General features: G+C 46.5%; 1 protein-coding gene across 3 annotated transcripts in view; it reads left to right on the forward strand.

Annotated features, from left to right (window-relative positions):
- Positions 1-21,367, forward strand: part of LOC103177894 (homeobox protein Meis1) — a 156,998-nt gene that overhangs the window by 53,353 nt on the left and 82,278 nt on the right. For all 3 annotated transcript variants that reach the window (XM_042333689.1, XM_042333690.1, XM_042333692.1), the window contains exon 8: positions 13,682-13,827. In XM_042333689.1, coding sequence (XP_042189623.1) covers positions 13,682-13,827 — 146 coding nt within the window. The remainder of the gene's footprint in view (positions 1-13,681; positions 13,828-21,367) is intronic.

Genomic DNA, 21,367 nt, shown 5'->3' on the forward strand with positions numbered 1-21,367 from the left:
GCCATGTTTGGCGCCGCCAAATATTTTGGGCCAACGGCTCCCGGAATAAAATCGGTCATTCACTTCATTGCTGTTTGTGGGGATCTTGATGCCTGCATGCAAATTGGCTGCCGCGTCCGCCTACAATACGCACAGTCACTACACTTTGCAGTACATCCTGTGAAGCGCTTTGGCACATCTTCCTGACGCGAAAGGCGCTATACCAAATGTAAGGATTAGTATTATTATATATTTCAGTATTTTAGCTAGAGCTTGGATAAAACAAATACAAGGTTTGCTCTTATCCAAACAATCCAGAATCTCTCTCTATATATAGATGTACACTTTGTGACGAATTTCATACAGCATGAAATCTAAGCACAAGAACATGAGAGGATGCAATGACTTGTCACAGCAACGCTCGGTTACGGGAAAGGATAAGAAGGAATTATGGCTGCGGATTGTGAAATTGTGAAGCTGCCAAATATGTAAAAAAGTCAACCAAAAGTTTGCATCAGTTGTGGAGTCTTTCACTTCTTTAAGCCTCGAAGGTTAAAGGACTTGCATCACAGTTAAAAAGCCTGTGTCGGAGTCTGTCCCATCCTGTTCACCGGTTGCTCAGACCCAACCTGTGAAATCGGAAAGACCAATGGAAAGAATCCACCTGTTAAAGTCTTGTAAAAGGTGCAAGAAATTGCTATAAAAATCGCATTAGAATTAAGCGCTCCAAGATGCCATTATCATTAATGCAAGTTGTTGTTGTTGTTCGAGAAATATAATAATATTATATAATAATAATATATAGCGCCGTATCACTTCGTTGAGACATCTCGAAGGGCTTCACAGTATATACTGTAATTGTATTCTGTGGATTGACTGTATTTTGTGGGTGAAATACGGTGGACAATTGAGCACAGCAGTGTCCCATGAAGAGTCGTGAATTGAGACATAGTTCAAGTTAAAAATAAAGAAAACATGCATTTTTTGGCAAACATTATTATAATAATAATAATTTGCCTTTCTTATTGGAAAAATGGCTCAAAAGGCTTCGCGGGAATTTACCGTAACGTGTCGCGATGGCGTATTTCGTAGGTGAACAATAACAACAACTTGCACTTTTGCAAATCCTGTCACATAGGGAAACATCTTCAAATACTGTTAAAATGTCCCGAGAAATTGATGCCACCAGTCACAAGAGGCACTGAGAATCTCTCGGGCCAATCTGATCCCATGTATTGTGATATTGTATTGTACTATACTGTGTTGTACTGCACAAACTGGTGATGTTTAAGTTCCGCATATCTCCAGCAATTGTTTGTCAAAGTCAAATGCCTTTTGCAGGAAGCATACTTATCTCTGGGCTCTGTCATTTAGATAAGTAGTGTGTAAGAGCTTATCCAACCACTATGTCAATAGTTAATAAAATGAGCTAATTTGGTAAACTGCAGAGCTGAGTTTACACAGCGAATGGAGAAATATTTGGAAACATGTTGAAGGTCCCTGGAATGGAATCTCCAGCTGTTCAAACCCCACATTGGATGTATCTAATCTCTAGCTCTCTCCCTCACCCCCCCCCACCCCACCACCTCCACACTCGCTCTCTCTCACACACCCACACACACCCTCTCTCTCACACACCCACACACACCCTCTCTCTCACACACTCACTCTCAGCCTCTCTCTCTCTCTCTCTCACACACACACTTTCTCTTAGAAACACACCATCTCACACACACACATACATATTCTCTCATACATGCACACACGCTTTCTCTTACAGAAATACTCTCACACACACAAGCTCCCTCTTTCACACACACGCGTACGCTTACTCACACACGTGCTTTCTCTTACACACCTCTCACACACATACACGCACTGTTTCACACATACACGAGTGCTTTCAGACGCTCTGTATCGCACCAAACTCTCACACACACTCTCTCTCAAATATGCTCTGGCTTTCTCACACACATACAGACACATGACTTTCTCTGTGTGTCTCAATGGAAAGGAGACAGAGGATTTCATTATCTGTGCCAACACAGAAATCAGGATTACACATTAAAATAATAAATCAAAATGCCTCGCACCTTAAATTACACATCGAGCCCAAGCTTCTTCCTCGGTAAGAGCAACAATAGTGGCAGTCAGTCAGGCAGTGCCTGTTTACAATGCTCAGTGGGGTGTGATTATTTTTAACGGCAGGTACAGAGATGAACAGTGGATACAGTGGATAAGGAAAAGGAGACCAAGAGGGAAATAAGTTAAGCTCGGAGGTGACTTCATTCCCTAAAAGTATTGATCCGTGTCCTCACGTTAAATTCCCTCCACAGTCTGGCTCGGTTGGAGCACTCTCGCCTCTCGAGACAGAAGGTTGTGGGTTGAAGCCCCATGTCGTGGCTTTGAACTCTCACTCGGCTGATGTTTCAGTGTGGTGCTGGGGCGAGCGCTGCATTGTCGGAGGTGCCGTCCTTCGGTTGAGACACTAAAGACGGACGAGGTCCTGTCTATGTCTGTTCAGATGGACGTTAAAAAACCTACGGCACTACAGGAAAAGAGAAGGGAGTTTCTCTATCCCGCTGTCCTGGCCAACAATCCCCCAAATAAAATCGATCACTCATTGTATGTGGGGATGTTGTGCGTGCAAAACTGGCTGCCACGTGTACCTACACAATACGTAGTCACTACACCGCACCAGTAGATCCTGCGAAACACTTTGTGATGACCTCCCGAGGTGAAAGGTGCTGTATCAAATGCAAGGATTGTTAGAAATATTTGACTGCAGAGCACAAGCCGAGGTTTGTTGAGATCTTAGAATATAGTGAGTGCTTTGTCAGAGGGGGAGCGGGAAGGGAGGGGGCTAATTACTGTCTTGGAAAGGTTAAATGTCACAGCATGTTAGCCTCCCGTGTATTCAATAATCATTTTTATTACAGACCCACTTTACTGGGCAGTTTTGCAAAATAGTACCGTAAAATGCTCTGAACCCAATTAAGCACCTTGATCACAAATTTATTCTTTTTTGCTGCAGGAAATAAGACTGCAACCCAAGCGTATTTTGAGCGGGTTTTAGAACGTAGTGTGGATATGTGTCAGCCTGGCTCAGTGGTAGCGTTCTCACCTCTGAGCCAGAAGGCTGAGGGTTCAAATTCCATTTTGGGATTTCGAATGACACAGTTTAAACTCACAATCCAGCGCAGTGCTGGGGGGCTGGGAGGGGAGGGGGTTGCATTGTTGGAGGTGCCGTCCATCAAATGAAAGATTAAACCAAAGTCCCATTCGGGTGGACGTTAAAGATCTCATATCGCTATTCTGAAAGAGAAAGCTGTTTTTCCCGGTGACTAGGCCATCAATCCCCCAAATAAAATTGGGTACCTACAATTGTTCGTCTACAAAATACACAGTCACTACACTTCAAAGTGAAATACTTTGAATAAATAATCCTTGCATTTGATATAGCGCTTTTCACGTCTTCTCGACATCTCAAAGCGCTTCACAGAATAGACAGTAAAGTTGGCTGCCGCGTTCGCCCACAAATATACAGTCAATTCACTTTACAGTATACTCTGTAAAGCGCTTTGGGACGTCCTCCCGATGTGAAAAGCGCTATATCAAATGCAAGGATTAGTATTATTATTACATACCCTGAACTAGAGGAACACAGAGGGAAGACATTCCTCACTGCCTGATGCAGCTTGTCTGTAAAGCTCGCTTTATAAAGAAGGATATCATTGTGGAATCACCGACCGGGCTGTTAAGCGTTAAGAGGGATTTCACTCCTACAGTCTCTTTAAATCCCGTCCGTCCGCTTTGCAGATGTTACATATTTAATGGTTCATTATGTCTCGCTACAGAAGTCGAGGGGTTAAAAAAAAATCACTTACCTGTGCATAGATTAAGAGGGGAGTTTTAGCCCGTCGGCAAATCGCTGGTCCCCAGAGTGGAATACTTCCCTCTTAATATACAAAACTGCTGAGATGAGAACTTTAAGGCTTGCAGGAACTCATTCACCCGCAGGCAATGCTGTGAAAATAGGAGCCGTAGTCTGTCTCCAGCCCCGGAAAACACCTTCTGGTATTTTTTTTGAATGGACGTAAAACATCCAACAAAAAAATAAGTTTGAATTGGTAAGCAGTTATGCGTGAGTGGGTGTGTGAGAGTGTATGTGTGAATGTGTACATGTATGTGTGAATGTGTACATGTATGTGTGTGTGTGTGTGTTTATGTCTTTGTGAGGTGTTGTGTGTATGTAAGAAGAATTAAGGGCTGCTTTAAGCATTTTGCTGGGAGTCAGGAGAATCTCAGGACAACAGCAAAAAAGATATCTCTTTGCTTACTGAATGCTTTGAACGTCGACTTAAATCATTAAAATGTCAGGGAATTACCACAGTTGTGGGTGCAGTGGGTAAGTGATTGCTCGTACATAAGCTGTTTAACCAGGAATTATGTGCAGCGGTTTTGTTGGGGGGGAGTTGACATGGCCAAGTGTCTGGCTCTGGCATTGAGGGGCAGATCTCTCTCTGATTTAACCCAAACAGTGAAGCACCTTTTGATACATAAAAAGGATGGTGACAGCAGAAGTCTCCACCAAATGACACCTTGAAAAACCCTTATCATAATAATAATAATCCTTGCATTTGATATAGCGCCTTATGTCATTGAGATGACTCAATGTGCTTCACAGGTTATACTGTATAGTGAATTGACTGTATATTTTGTGGGCAAAGAGCAGCAGCCAATTGTGCACAGTAGAATCCCACAGTCGTGGATTGAGTGACCAAATTATTACTGTTTTATTTATTTACTTTTTTGAAGGGATTATTACCCCCAGAAAGCGATCCGCCAATCGACTCTAACAACCGGGTTCCTACTTACTGCTAGGTAAACAGAGGCGTGCAGAGTAAGGAAACTTGCCTAAGGTTTCACCCCTCCCAGGAATCGAACCCAGGTCCTCTCACTTGTGAGGCGAGTGCTCTAACCATTACGCTACAGGACTCCAGAACCCCTCATCCCTGTGGTCGAGGAGTCTGACGTGACAGAGACCAGCAGATTGCTCTCCCTCTCCTCTCTCCCCCCGCTCCCCCACCCTCTTCCACGCGCACACAGCCATGCCTCTCAGAGCCATTATGATTCAAATCAGGGCAAAGCTAAAGAAAAGACTGGTCTCTGAGAGACACGTTTGCTCCCAGTGTGTAAGAGAGCAGAGCAGGTGGCATTTACTCTTAAGTTCTTAAATTTAATACATGGAACAGGAACACACCTAACTTTTTAACGTCCTTGTCTTCACTTTTAAAATGCACTGTTGTTTAAAGTCACAGCGTCGGTCAGATTGGGGACTGCGTGGTGATGAGAGTGGGTGGGGGAGAGAGAGAGAGGAGGGGGAGGGAGGGGAAAAACACAACAGCGGAGCTTAAAGTTGCAATCCCGCCATTGTTCACTTTCAAGACAGTCAGTGCCTTGCGGAAGAGAAAAGTGCAACATCTCCCCACCCCCCCCCTCCTTCCACTCCCCACCATCTCGCCCCCACCCCCTTCACCACCTACCCTTCCCCAGCCGTCACTCGCGAAGGACTAAACGATGGGAACCGAAAAAGACATTTATTCCTTTGCAGCCTGCCAGAGCTGCAGTATCCATCCTCCTGCTGAATAGTTTGATGGGGGAGCGTGGTGGGGTGGGGGAGAGAGAGAAAAAAAGAATTCCCCCTCCCAGCTTCTCTCCTTCCTCACAAAAAACATGTCTACTGCCTCCTGTGACTCCCCCTCAAAAAATCGCTGGACTCCCATCCCCTCCGACCCCCTTCCCCTCAAAAATCTTGGCTTACCACCCCCTCTCCCCCCCTCCTCCCTCCTCAAAAAGAAACTGACTGAGGCTGAATAACCAGCGTTCGGTATTTTGACTAACTTAAAACCTCTTTGAAGCTAGCGCTATTTTTAATCGTTCTCAAACCCAGTAAGATAAAGTCGGTCAGGGCAATGCTTTAGACAGGCTGTTAGAAATGTCCCGCCCCCCCCCCCCCACCCTGGAATATTTTTGTAACTGTGAAGGAGCGGCTAAATATATTTTTCATAGCGCGTGGGCTGTTTGTTTTGTGGGAGGCGGGAGGGAGAGAGAGAGAGAGAGAGAGAGCACGAGAGGGAGACTGACCCATGTGAGGGGAACCCCTGCAGACATTATCATTCTGACCCATTGAATGGCTTGAATGCCATAAACACTGCTTTATCTTTTCTTGAAAGGAACAAGATAGTCAGACCTAAATGCCTAGGCATGCTTAAATGGACAACTGTGAGACGTTTGAGTTGAGTAGGTTTGAAATCTGAGCACTCCGACAGGCTGAATGCTGCTATAGGTCACCTGTTTCCCTCCCTGGGAATAGACCTAGGTCTCTTACAAGAAATTGTCCGTGGATGAATTGTAGAACAAATTCCTTTCTACGCTGCCTGCCTGCCTGCCTGCCTGGCTCTACCTGCTTGTCTCCCTTGCCTGCCTCCCTGCCTGCCTGAGTGAAGACCTTCCTCTTCAACCATGCTTGACGTCACCTCCCTCTAGCTCGGCGTCAGGCTCCAGCATTGTTAAGCGCTCCGAGACGCTGCTTTGCTTGAGGGAGGGACGCTTTATAAATGCAAGTTGTCGTTCTTGCCTGCCTGGCGGCCTGCCTGGCTGATTTGCCCTGGCCTCTTTCGCCTGAGCACAGCCATGTTATATATTTTACATTACATATAAAACAATTGCTTAAAAAAAGTGGGGAAAATACTATATTTTTGAAAGGGAGGCAAAAAGGGGCAGGCAGGCAGCTTCTTTGATTTGAACGGTTTGACAGCTCAGCTTGAAGTTCACGGTCTTCATTACTGGAAAATTAAATTGTGAGAATGGGGTTGTGTGTGTGTGTTTTGTGTGTGTGTCCTGTGTGAGTGGGTGTATGTCTGTGTGGATTGAATATGCCCCTGTCAGCGTGAGCAAGTGTGTCTACGTGAGTGAGTGAGTGAGTGAGTGAGTGAGTGAGTGACTGACTGAGTGAGTGAGTCAGTAAGTGAGTGAGTGAGTGAGTTAGTGAGTGAGTGAGTGAGTCAGTGAGTCAGTGCGTGAGCGAGTGAGTTGAGCGAATGTTTTATAAATAAAGTCGAGCTGTACCCTGTCCTTGCTGTGCAGTAAAACACAAACGCACAGGCCTCTTGACTGATTTGAAATCTCTGTGTGATAAGCCAGAGAGCAGCTCACACCTCAGCCTTTAGCGGCTGTGGCGGTGGCAAACATTGAGTTAGGTATGCCAATTACAGTGCCATCTCCAGCCATCGTATCAAAACACATTACCCTAAATTCGTCTGATAATGTCATGCGATGCCTGGAGAAATTGGCTGGGCTGCACTGAGCTGAGCTGGGATTTTCCCCTCCATTAGCAGAGCTTGTGAATGGACCGGGTAGACCCAGGAAGAGCACTGTGGAATCGGGCGTCTTCACATGGCGGCCAACCCGAGTACGTTGGGTTGCGCTCGCCTGACGTGAAAGGCATTAAACAAATGTAATTTATTGTTGTTGTATTCGCATTGGCCTTTTCGCACAAGGAATATCATAATAATAATAATGATATTGCGCCTTATCACGTCGTTGAGACGTCTCAAAGCAATGTCCCACAAATATTCAATATTACAGAGCGCTCGCAAGCGAGAGGACCCGGGTTTGATTCCCGGGCGGGGGCGAAACCTTAGGCAGGTTTCCTTACTCCACACGCCTCTGTTTACCTAGCAGTAAGTAGGAACCCGGTTGTTAGTGGATTGGCGGATCGCTTTCCGGGAGTAATAATCCCTCCAAAAAAAAAAATGGTCACTCAATCTACGACTGTTTGTGGGACACTGCTGTGCGCAATTGGCTGCTGCGTTTTGCCCACAAAGATTACACAGTCAATCCACTTTCCGATATATTCTGTGACGCGCTGATAAGGCAGTGTATCAAATGCAAGGCTAACAACAACAACTTGTATTTATATCGCGTCCTTTACACATTGGGGCAGCGTCTCGGAGCACGTGACATTATTATCCTTATTATTAATAATAATAATAATGAAGTGGCCAGGGGGCTGCTCACATTGCCCGTGGTCCTCCCCGAGACACTGTCCTGCTGTTCGGTTGCCACGGACGCTGTGACACATACTAAGGCAGATAACATGACATTTTGAGTTGCTGTCACGAGCCAGAGCTGTGGCGTCGCTCACACTAGTTGCTAAGAAGCTGTCAGATGCTATTAAGAGGTTGGTGAAGGCTGCCCTGTGGCGTTTCCTCACGGCTTTTGGGCAAAAAAAAAGAAAAGAAAAAAAAAACAAGCGCAAATCAGCCTGCTGCTGCCGCTAGACTAATGAGACTGTGAGTTCGTTGACGGGCCCAGGCTTCATTTCTGTGATTATTTTCCACCTTTTCGGTTTCCCTTCACACAGAGAGCGACACAGAGAAAGAAAGAGAGAGAGAGAGAGAGAGAGGGGTCGGGGGGGGGGGGGGGGTGCGAACTCTGCTCCTGGAGGGAGACTCCGGCAAAGTCAGAGGCCCACGAGTGGACACACGTCAAAGGACGAGGCATCACCAAACGAACGGCCCGGTGTGTTCTTTACGTGTACACACCACCGTATGGTAGAGAGACCAGACCGGTTGGCTGTCCTCCCCGCCGTGTCCCGTCTCCCCGCCTGGGCCAGCTAGCTCCTCTGTGTCTGAGGGAGAGGAGGAGAGAGGGGGAAAATTTCTATGAACGTCTCCATTATTGTAGCGTGTGATGCCCAGGATGGTAGACGATGAACTGGATGGCCCTTTGGTCTGTTGTTTCGTCCAGCAATTCCTACATTCCTAAGGAGGGGAGAGAAGGGAGGGGAGAAGCGAGAGAAGGGAGAGGAGGAAAGGAGGATCGGAAAGGGGTGAGGAGGAGGTGAGATGGGGAGAGGACGATAGGAGGATTTGGAGGCCCTGAGAGGGAGAGAAAGAGGGGGAAAGAGATGGAGGTGGGAGGTGGGGGAGAGATGGAAGTGAGAGGGGCGAAAGAATGAGAGGGGGAAGGGGGTAGAAAGAGAGAAATTAGCCTTAGACCTCACCAAGGTGATTGATGATATCAAATTACGGAGAAAATGGAAACGCCGATAAAATTGATGCCTAGACTTTCCTCCCAGGTTTATCAGCTCGCAGGGGTCAGTGCAGACCAGAAAATTAGCAGAGGAGATTTTCCCACATGTAGATATTTATAGAAATGAAAACCAAATGAGCCGCCCTCGAGATAGCTGGGCGGGAAGATTACAAACAATTTGCTGTAATGTCTTCTTGTGGGGAAAGATAAAAATATCGTACGTCATCTTAATCTTTTAACTGTGGAGGAGTTGCATCAGAGTTTTTATCGGCGTTTCTATTTTTCTTTGATTTAAAAGAAGACTTTTCTCTCAACACCAGAGGACCCAGTGTGTGTGTCTGACTGTGTGTGTGCGCGTGAGTGTGACTGAGAGCGTGTGTGTGTGCACATCTAGATTGTCTGTGTGCGTCTGAACTGTGTATGTGTATTTGTCTGGACTGTGTGTGTGTTTGTCTGGATTGTCTGTGTTTGTGTGTGTGTGTGTCTGGTCTGTGTGTTTGTCTGGATTGACTGTGTGTGTTTTTGGACTGTGTGTGTGTGTGTGTGTTTGGTCTCTGTCTGTGTATATTTGTGTCTTGTGTATGTCTGTATGTATGCATCTATGTGTGTGTGTTTTCTATGGACTGAGCTAATGATGTAACAGAAACCCGTTATTTGAGGCCGGCCACTTTCTGCAGATTGATGGAGGACCCCCTCCTCGCTTTTAAGCTTTCGCCTTCGCATCTACATAAGTCTTCACTTAAACCTCTGGCTCAAGTGTAGGTGCTTTGCTAGATGAGAGAGAGAGAGAGAGAGAAAAAGAGGGAGACAGGAAAAAGGTAGGGGTGAGTGTTTCAGAGGGAATGTGGAAAGCCTTTCCTCTGCTAATGGTTTATATAATTCAGGTGCCCTGAAGGCATGCTTTCAGGAAATCTTTTGCCTGAGGTAATGGGGGAGGCAGAGTCTGTTTTAAAGCCTTGATTATTCTATTGATGCGCAAAGCTGGAAAAAAAGGCATCTCCTCTGGATTATACCAGATATTTCCATAAATTATCAATGACTCCTTCTCTAGTCAGGCGGTGGGCATTACGAGCAAATGAATCTGAAGGTTTTTTTTTCTGTCTCGGAGCAAATGGAAAGTGTATGTAAAGAGGGCAGTTGATGCGTCGATATTAATATGTGTGTGTGTGGGGGGGGGGGCCTGAGCATTTTGTGTGAGTGGGGTAGGTGGGGGAGAATAGGGACATGTAATTGCGTCCTGAGGCTATTGCAATTTTAATCAATAATATGTATCCAGAACTTCACTTGATGTGTTTAATAACCTGCAAATGAAGGTAGATGTGAGAAAGTTGGGCCCCCTCCCCTGCCCCGCATTTCCTGCACTCCTACCGCCTGCGCCTCCCGTTGAGATATGAACGAATATCTTTTAACGAATCACGATTCTTTCACAAGTCGCTTCTCGAGCTAATAAATTGCTCAGCTTTCAGATAAAAACAGGCAGGATTGTGCCTCTTAAAACCCCCCCCACCTTCCTTTCTTCTCCCCCTCACACCGCCTCCCCCCCCCCCCACCCTATCCCATCTCTCGTCGTTCACTGATAGTACTACTGAGAGCATTGTATTGTATCAGCTCCGAAGTAGAACTTATTACCACTCGTGCGTAATTCATTCTTAAAATGTTATAGGGTTATGGCGGGAGGGAGCGTGTACGTGTGTGTATGTGTGTTTAATGACCATGAGGGTGAGTGAACAACAGCGCTGAACAAATCAGACGTTATTTAATTTGAGCCCATTGTCAGCCTCCCATTACTCCCAGGTCAGGAGTAATATAGGTCACATGCAATATGAGCTACTCTGCACTGGGACAACTGTATAGTTCTAACTCCCCCCCCCCCCACCAACCCATTCCCATTCACTGCCGTGGCATTTCCATTTCTACCTTTGTGGCTTTGACATTGTGGTCAGAATAGAAACCTAGCAGTTATTCCAAATGCTTTTTGCTGTTAGTTTTAGTGTTTCCAGTTATTTTTCTATTTCTCTCCCCTTTCCACAGGGAGGTACGTATCTCTCTACCCCTGGTCTTGGTCTCTCCTCTGCCCCTGGTCTTGGCCTCCCCTCTGCCCCTAGTCTTGGCTTCCTCTCTGCCCCTGGTCTTGGCCTCCCCTCTGCCTCTGGTCTTGGCCTCCCCTCTGGTTATCCCCCAAGTTTACATGAGTTTGCCCCAGCAGAAAGAGCCTTTACCTCTGCCCTCCGCTACTAACACTAGAGGGTGTTGCAAAGGGACCAGGAGCAGGAATCCTTCCTGGTTTTCCCCTCCCTTTCCCTGGGAAAGTCAGGGCTAATTTAGCCTCTTCCCCTCCCAACAACTCAGTACCGACTGGGTGCTCCTGGTTGTAAGATGCAGCTCTGTCTGGTTAGCGCACTCATCTCTCAAACGAGTGGACCTGGGTTTGAAACCTTAGGCAAGTTTTGTTACTCCACATGCCTCTGCTTACCCAGCAGTAAGTAGGAACCCGGTTGTTAGTCGATTGGTGGATTGCTTTCCGGGGGTAACAATCCCTTCAAAAAAGAAAAAAAAAATTGGTAACTGAATACACGACTGTTTGTGCACATTTGGCTGCTGCATTTCGCCCTCAAAAGTAAAGTCAATCCGCTTTGAGACGTCTCAACGACGTGATAAGGCACTATATCAAATGTAAGGATTATTCTATATATATTGTGTGAGTTTCCTTACTCCACACGCTTAATAATAATCCCTCCAAAACAAAAAAAATGATAAATTGGTCATTTTCAATCCACGACTGTTTGTGGCACACTGCTGTGCGCAATTGGCTGCCGCGTTTGCCCACAAATAGACAGTCAATTCACTTTACAGTCTATTCTGTGAAGCCCTTTTAAGACGTCGAGAAGACGTGAAAAGCACTGTATCAAATGCAAGGGTTATTATTATATTATTATATTCTACTAGATCATTGCCGATCTGTTCCTCAACTCCATTTACTCGCCTTTTGCTCTATATCCTTAATACCCTGATCTAACACAAATCAATCATCCTCAATCTTGAAAATTTGGATTGATTCAGCATCCGCAGCCTTTGGGGGGGGGAGAGAGTTCCAGATTTCCACTACTGTTTGTGTAAAAAAAAGTGAAAAAGACATTTCAAAACAATATGTAGCGGCAGAATTATTGGCAAGATGTATATTATTTCGCGTACAGCACTTAATGCAAACAGTTTATAAAACCAAAACAAGATCAACAGTTGTTTATTTGAGATGTGTCCAGCTGTGACTTGGCCAACATCTGCCCCAATAAAATCAGTTGTTGATTTGAGGATGTTTTGTGGGATGTCTCTGTGCGCAAATTGGCTGCTATGTTTACCCACAAAACACATAGTCACTGCACTTTATAGTGTATCTTGTGAAACCATTTCAGATGTGGAAACCCTTTGAGACGTGGAAGGCGCTTTATCAAATGTAATGATTATTATGTGGAGTACCAGAGCATAGTGATAAGTCTGCTTGCCTCGCGAACAAGTGGACCCAGGTTTGATTCACGGGCAGGGCAAAACCTTAGGCAAGTTTCCTTACTCCACACACCTCAGTTTACGTAGCAGTATGTTAGTTCATTGGCAGATCCCTTTGGGGGTAATAATCCCTCAAAAACAACAGATCCACGACTGTTTATGGGACACTGCTGTGTGCAATTGGCTGCCACGTTTCGCCCACAAAATACAAGGGCAATTCACTTTACAATATCTTCTGTGAAGCGCTTTGAGACGTCTCAACGACACGACTAGGCACTATATCAAATGTAAATATTGTTATTATTATTCTCCATTCTCCCTCCACCTCTCCTCTTGTCATTTTCCACCGAGCAGTTGAGTGGGAACCGTATGGTAAATGCTTTGGAAATATTTTTGGAAGTATTAATGATATATAACTTGGTTCATAAGTGCAGGTGGTATCTTTTATCATTCAGCTACTTAGGAGTTACAAACACTGCATTGTTAATTGTGTTTAGATCCGCATCCGTGTGTGTAGGATTAAAGGGAGCTGCAAAACCAGCCTCGGTCATGTTTGGTCCAATTCCCCAACATTCTCAAGCAGTGTTAGTCCCGACACAGACATTGTTAGACCCTGTATTGTGCAACCATTTGGCCTGTGCCTGTACTGGTCATGTTCTGATCTCTCTGCTTACCCCTATTGCTCCCTCAACTCAAGGCCAGCTTTATGTCTGTCATTTCTCCCATCTCCTCCTCCCGTTTCCCTCCCCCCCCNACCCCCAAACCCCCCTACAATAAGCGTGGTGAGCTTTCAGCCACTCAGGCCCCCCTCCCCTCCCTCACTCTCTGAAATTCTACCTCTGGTCTATGCGCCTACTCTCTATGGCTGTTTGTGGGGACATTGATGTGTGCAAATTGGCTGCCGCATTTGCCCTCAAAACACACAGTCACTGTGCTTTCCAGTAAATCCTGGGAAGCGCTTTGAGGCATCATCCCGAAGTGAAAGGAGCCATTATCGAGTGCGGGGATGGTTATTATTATTATTTAGGAAATAATAATTAATAAAAAAAATCCACCTTTCAAAATCCTGCCTTAAACCTGACTCTTTGATGCTTGGGTGCAGGTGACGGCCTGGACAACAGCGTAGCCTCCCCCAGCACGGGCGACGACGATGACCCAGACAAGGAGAAAAAGCGTCAGAAAAAGCGTGGGATCTTCCCCAAAGTAGCCACAAACATCATGCGGGCGTGGTTGTTTCAGCACCTCACGGTAAGTGCCACATGACTTCGTAAATGCGAACACACTCGGTTGGATTTGACAAAGGTAGCATGCATCCTCCATCCCCTGTTTTTCACATCAAGTGTCAGCCTGGCTCAGTCAGTGGCGCTCTCACCTCTCAGCCGGAAGGTTGTGGGGTCAAGCCTCAAGTTGAACTCGCATAGGCTAAGCTGACATTCCAATGAAGTGCTGGGGCGGGGTGGGGGGCACCTTGCTTTGTTGGAGGTGCTGTCCGTTGGCTGAGACGTTAAACCGAGGTCCCATCTGTGCCTATTCAGGTGGACGGTAAAGATCATGCGGTGCTATTCGAAAAGGGAAGGGAGTTCCTCTCTACTGGTGTCCTGGCTGACAATACCCCAAATAAAATTGGTCACTCACTCCATGGCTATTTGCGGGACGTTGCTGTGCGCAAACTGGCTGCCACGTTCTTCTACAAATACACGTTGCAGGAAATGCTGTGAATTGCTTTTGAGAAGTCCTGCCAATGTGAAAGGCATTACCTGAAATGCAAGGATTATTATTATTAATGATAAACTATGTTATTGTTATCACTATTAATGTTTGAGCTGCAGTGCGGGGCAAGACACATCTACATGGTTGCCTTCTCAAATGGGTCTCGCAACATTTGCACCCATTGAGCTGTTTTAAGACTCAGGAATGTTTTAATGTCCATGTGTTCGTCACCTCCTGACTCGACTTCTCAAATGTCCTCTTTGCCGGTCTCCCCAGATCCACCATGCACAGGATCCAACTGATCCAAAACTCTGCCACCCACATACTCACCCGTACTAAACCCCATCACACCAGTTCTAGCCAGGCTCCACTGGCTCCCTATCACCGAATTGATCAATTTCAAGATCCTCACACTCGTTTTTCAAATCCCCTCACGGTACCTCCTGGTACCTCCCTACCTCTCCGACCTGCTTACTCCCCCCCAACCCACTACCCGCTGCTTCCACTCGACCTGCTCCAGTCTTCTGCACGCCCCTCGGGCCCTCGGTTCCACCATTGGTGGTCGTGCTTTCAGCCGCTACGCACCAAACTCTGGAACACTCTTCCTCTATCCCTCCGCTTTGCCCCTTCCTTCTTCATCCTCAGGTTGCACCTGAGGACTTTCGTCTTTGACCTTGCTTACGTTCCCCGTCCCACTACCCATCTGGCTTGGCATCGTTCTCCGCCACTATTAAGCGCTGTGGACACAACCCTGCGTGAGGGGCTGGCTATATAAATGCAAGTTGTTGTTGTTGAAGGGCTCAAGGGACTTGCAATAACTGGAGGGAGGAAAGGAGAGAGTGAGGAGGAGAAGGAAGGGGGGGGGGGGAAGGATATCCTGTTTTTAAAAAAAAACTATTTCCCCCCACTCCTCCCAGTCCCCATTCTCCATCTTCTCTTCTCTCCCACCCCCTCAATGCACTCCAATTCTGGCCTCCAGCAGCCTTTTTGTATCACTTCCATCTGATTTCACTTCCAAAGGAGTTGCAGGCGTGTTGTTAAATATTGCTCTCCTGTGACCTTGCAGGCGAAAAATCATTTGATATCCTCCTTTACATTGCAACGTACAGCTCCCAGCTGCAGCCTTAGCATCAAGTGAGGAGGGGAGGGGATGGTGGGAGGAGAGTCATCATGTAATAATAATAATAATAATCCTTGCATTTGATGGAATGCCTTTGACGTCAAGAGGACGTCTGAACAAGCTTCACAGGTTATAATGCAAAGTACTGCTCTTGTAGGCTAACGCAGCAGCCGAATAGGAAAACAGCAATGTCCCAGGCACAGAGAGTGAGTGATCCATTTTATTTGGGTGATTGTCGGCCAGGGCTCCGGGAGAAACTCTCTTCTCTTTTTGAATAGCACCGTGGGATCTATAATGTCCGCCCAAACAGGCACAGACGGCACGTCAGTTTAACGTCTTATGAGAAGGACGGCACATCCGACAATGCAACTCCATTCCCCCCCATCCCCAGCACTGCACTGGATATCTGGCCTGGACTGTGTGAGTTCAATGACCTCCTGACTCAGAGATGAGAGCAATGCCAACTGAGTCTCAAAGGAGGTGGAAAGTGGAAGGATGACCAAAAGCGTGGGGCAAAGAGGTACGTTTTGATATATTTGGTTATTAGTTAACCAACTAACCACAGTTAAAACATCTGCTGAAGTCAACTCAGTAAACAGGTAAAAATTCCAGAGTCATATTTTGATGACGAATGCATTACGTGAAAAAAAATCTGCTTCCCTCACCCCTCCCTTAAATAATTAACAACAGCGCGATTGCCTGTCGTCTGTCCAAGAGGACTGATTCTGCAGAGATTTGTTACTCGATCCGTTTGCCAGTCCTGCTTGTTTGCCGTCTTCAATCCCTGAAATGAAAAGTTTACACATTGTACTGATCAACGTAAAGTGGTGATGATATGTGTGGTGTGTGTGTGTGGTGTGTGTGTATTGTGTGTGTGTATGGTGTGTGTGTGTGTGTGTAGTGTGTGTGTGGGGTGTGTTTGTGTACGGTGGGGGAAACAACAGTGTGTGCTCAGTGTGACCTGATGCTTACGATCTCAGGGGTCTGGTTTCTGGTACAACATAAGCAAGTGCTCGGTGCTTTGACCATTGGAGTTAGAAACACAGCAGTGGGGTGCAACTGAGGGTGCTGTTTGTTGTTGAGTTTGACAGGCCAGGAAGGAGGTTCTTGATCATTTCAGGGTTATTGTCGTGTTCACTCAAGGAGGTATATCCATCTCGATCTTTCCAATTCAGCGCCAAGGATTTTTAAAAACATTTTCGTCAGCCAAGTGTCTGACACACACAGAAATTCATCACCAGGTTTGAGAGTATCCAACCCAAACTGAGATTTCCATGCAATCCACCTACACATGGAAATCCCAGAGATAGATTGCTGCACTCTCTCCCTGGAGAGACGCATCCTGCTTACCTAATTCCGGAAAGTATTAGGCGCAGGTTGGCAAGAGCCAATGCTTGGCGATTGTGCTTTGGGGTAACTGCTGGAGTCTAACCAGCTAAGACCGCATAGCTTGCCATTGATATCGCTGTCTGGCAAGCTTTCCCGCTGCTTGTCCAGCTAGGACCACCCTATCTGTTAGGGCTTTGGCTTGCAGGGTTATGCTCCGAGGATGGTGGTGGGAGGTTGGTGGGGGAGGAATAGTCAGGGAATAAGCACCGTGGCGTTATTGTACCACTTACGGTTGACATCACAAAATATTGGAAGGCAACAGGAAGCTCGGTTTTAAAAAAAACTGAATAATTTAAAGATGGATCAGAGAGCAGGATCAATACTTGCCATGTAGTTGACCATATATGAGCATTCTCATTTAGTAATAGACTCTGCTCTGGCTGTAGTGACATACTTGGGAAAGCTGCATTGTGTTAGAGTGAGGTGCACATTATACTGAGTGCCTTTAAAAGCAGCGCAAATTTTCCACCTGTCTGTTATATTGATGGCGACCTCTGTGCTTTGAGCAAGGCGACACTTACCTCTCAGTCAGTCGGGGCATTGATTTAAAATAATCCTCACATTTGGATGGCTTCTCCTGACATGAAAGGCCCTTTTTATTGTCCGGGAAATGCGCTATATAAATTTAATTTGTTGTTGTCTCAAAGTGCTTCACTGGATATGCTGTAAAGTGTTCGTGGAGTCCTGTAGTTTAGTGGCTAGCATGCTCGCCTCACAAGCGAGAGGACCTGGGTTTGATTCCTAGGTAGGGCAAAACATTAAGCAAGTTTCTTAACTACACAAGCTTCTGTTTACCTAGCAGCAAATAGGAACCTGGTTGTTAGTCGATTGGCAGATCATTTTCCGGGTTAATAAGCCTTCATTAAAATAAATAAAAATTAATAATTTGGTCACTCAATCCACGACTGTTTGTGGACACTGCTGTGTGCAATTGGCTGTCGCTTTTTGCCCACAAAATATACAGTCAATTCACTTTGCAATGTATTCTGTGAAACGCTGTGAGACGTCACAACGACTTGATAAGGCGCGAGATCAAATGCAAAGATTATAATTTGTCAGTGACTGTGTATTTTCGATGCGAAAACAGAAGCCAATTTGCAACATCCCGTAAACAGCTACGAAGTGAATGATCTATTTTAATCTGGGGGATTATTGGGCAGGACACCCATCTATTTTTGAATAGCGCAATGGGATCTTTAATGTCCGATCAAAAAGGCACAGACGGGACTTTACGGTTTAGAGTCTCACCCGAAGAACGGCACCTCCGGCAATGCAGCTCTGAAGTGATGGGTTGTTGTTTGGTGGAGCGGGGTGAGGGAGGATGCCTGTGCACATTCTGGCCCTGTGTGTGGGCTGCGAGCCATTGCACTGCACGCTTGGGGAAGAGAGTTGCGGTGGGAAAGGGTTTGGGGCAGACTCACCTGTGAAGAGAGAAAGAGGAATAAGAGGCGGTATTTCAAAAGTTTAGCTCCTGAAACACGGCTCAAACCGTACGCGGAGAACAATCATGGATAATAGCATATTTTCCAACAATTACTGTAGACCAGGGACCATATTAGTTACGGTGCAGTGGACAATGTAACACAGAAGGGGACGTGCTTGCTTGATTCACTTGCCGATAACCCATATCACTTCCATCTTCTCCTCAAAGCTCTCGAGACCAAAACAGTGCAATCACAGTTTTTCTGGCTCTGTGAGCTCCCTTAGTTACTGTGCCCTTCCCTCGGTAATCTTCCCGTCTTGGTAGTTAAATGTTAATTTCTTCTTTGTTGCATCATTAAACCTTTTTGCGCGCGCGTGTGTGTGTGTGTGTGCGCGTCTGCACGTGAATGTTTTGAGAGCTTCATCTCGAGTCCTTCTATTGGTTGGAGCTCATATTCATTTGCCTTGTTATTTCCTTGCTACATCTCTTGAGTTCCTCATAGCTCCCCACTCCGCTCCTCGCCTTCTCCCTTGGTCAAGTCGGGCATGCTCTCTCTCCCACCCCACCCCACCAGGTTACAGTATATTCTGCGAAGTGTGTTGAGACATCTCAACGATGTAATAAGGCGCAATATCAAATTCAAGGATTATTATTATTATTAGAGGAGGAAAGAGAGAGTGTGGAGGAATGAAGGAGACATTACATTGCTCTGCTTTAATCGCCACTATCCTGGCACCACCCACCTTCCCCCTGCCCCCCCCCCCACACACACACACACACACACAAACACGCCCCCCCCCGCCCCTCCCCAACCACCTCCATCTCAGTATCTGTTGAGCAGTTGTGCAGCAAAGCTGACACGCAGGCCTTTCACATCTGGGACCTGGATTTGAATTAAGCCCAGATTAACGGGATAAAAGACCCTTCTGTTCGATGAAAGAGTCCCATACAAAGAGCGTGGGCTTGTTTTCTTGCAGTCTGAATCCGTTTCCAGGTGGACCGGCTCCCGACAGAGCAGGATTTGCCCCATAATTTGGCACTAATTGTCACTAAATTGGCACTTAATTGGCAATCTCGCACGGGGGGTCACGGGATGGCTGCCATGGGAAGTGGTTACACGATTGCAATGCGGGTGCTTTTCCGTTGTTGAACTGAGGCACATTTTTGGTGCAGAGGAGAGAGGGAGTCTATCAGTACATCACACCGTCTTTTCAACCCACAACTCCTGAGAGTGACCATGATTTTTGACCGTCTAATCTTTGTATTTGATACGGAGCCTTTCCTGTTGGTTGGACAAATCAAAACTCTTCACTTTTGTCGAGCACAAAAGCCAGGAACTTATGCTAAACCTTTACAAATCACTGGTTAGGCCTCAGCTGGAGTATTGTGTCCAATTCTGGGCACCACATTTTAAGAAGGATTTCAAGACATTGGAGAGGATGCAAAGGAGATTTACCAGAATGATACCAGGGATGAGGGACTACAGTTATGTGGAGAGGCTAGAGAAACTGATTATTCTTGTTAGAGCAAAGATTTAGAGGAGGTTTAATAGAGGGGTTCAAAATTATGAGGGGTTTGATAGAGTAAATAATGGAAAACTGATTCCTCTGGCGGGTGACTCGGTAACCAGAGGAAACAGATGTAACAATCCCTGAAAATAAAATTGGACATTTGTTTCATGGCTGTTTTGGGGACATTGCTGTGCGCAAATTGGCTGTCACTTTCACCTACAAATAAACAGCCAGTCCACTTAACAGTAAATTCCATGAAGCGCTTTGTGATATCCTCCCAATTTGAAAAGCACTGCACCAAATGCAAGGGTTATTATTTATTTTTATAATAATAATAATCCTTGCATTTGAAAGTGTTTGAGATGTCTCAAAGTGCTTCACAGCATATACTGTAAAGTGAATTGACTATATTTTGTGGGCAAAACGCAGCAGCCAATTGCGCACAGCAGTGTCCCACAAACAGTCGTGGATTCACAGACCTTATATATAATATTATTTTTAAGAGATTATTACCCCCAGCAAAGCGATCCACCAATTGACTAACAACCGGGTTCCTATTTACTGAAATCCGCTGTATCACACCCCTCCTCCTTAACCCACCCTCGATCCTTCTAAACTCGCACACTACCGTCCCATCTCCAACCTCCCCTTTTCCTTGCCAAAGTTCTGGTACGCATTGTCGCAGGTCAACTTCGGTCACACCTCTCCCTCCACTCCCTCCTCGAGCCCCTGCAGTCTGGTTTCCGCTCTGCCCACAGCACAGAGACAGCGCTTGTCAAAGCAACAATCGACATTCCCTCTATCTGTGACCAGGGCTCCCTCTGCCTCCTCGTCCTCCTGGATCTTTCTGCCGCGTTCGACACAATCGACCACGCCATCCTCCTCCATCGGCTCTCCTTCCTCATCTACCTTAGTGGGACAACGCTCGCATGGCTCGAGTCCTACTTAACTAACCGCCTCCATTTCATTTCTGCAAATGGTTTCTCCTCCCGCCCCTGCCCGGGAACCTTTGGGGAACCCCAGGACTTCATCCTTGGCCCTTTTCTTTTCCTTATTTATATGCTCCCTCTGGGCGATGGCATCCGCAGACATGGTGTAAACTTCCACATGTATGCGCATGACACACAAATCTGCTTTGCCTTCTCTAGTACCAACTCCAGGTCCGTCGATGTTCTATCAGCTTGTCTGGCAGACATCAAGGTCTGGATGAGTGCCAACTTCCTGCAGCTGAATGTGGACAAGACGGAAGCCATACTCCTTGGCTCCTGTCAATGTCTTCACTCCTGCGGATCTGAACTCCTCAACCTCCCTGGGCTCTTGCTCAGGCTCACTGAGCCAGTGCACAACCTAGACGTCCAGTTCGACCCCCAGCTTTCCTTCCTCCCCCACATCCGGTCCCTGACCAGGACTGCTTTCTTCCACCTGTGCCGCATTACCTGCCTCCGATCGTACCTTACTCCAAATGCAGCCGAAACCCTCGTGCATGCGTTCGTCACCTCCCGCTTGGATTACTCCCAACGCACTCCTCTCCGGTTTCCCCAGCTCCACCATTCACAAGATCCAGTTCATTCAAAACTCTGCCGCCCACATACTGATCCGGACCAAACTCCGTACCCACATCTCACCGGTTCTGGC

The sequence above is a fragment of the Callorhinchus milii genome, unplaced genomic scaffold (assembly GCF_018977255.1).
Source record: "Callorhinchus milii isolate IMCB2004 unplaced genomic scaffold, IMCB_Cmil_1.0 Scaffold3, whole genome shotgun sequence".
NCBI classification, from domain to species: domain Eukaryota; kingdom Metazoa; phylum Chordata; class Chondrichthyes; order Chimaeriformes; family Callorhinchidae; genus Callorhinchus; species Callorhinchus milii.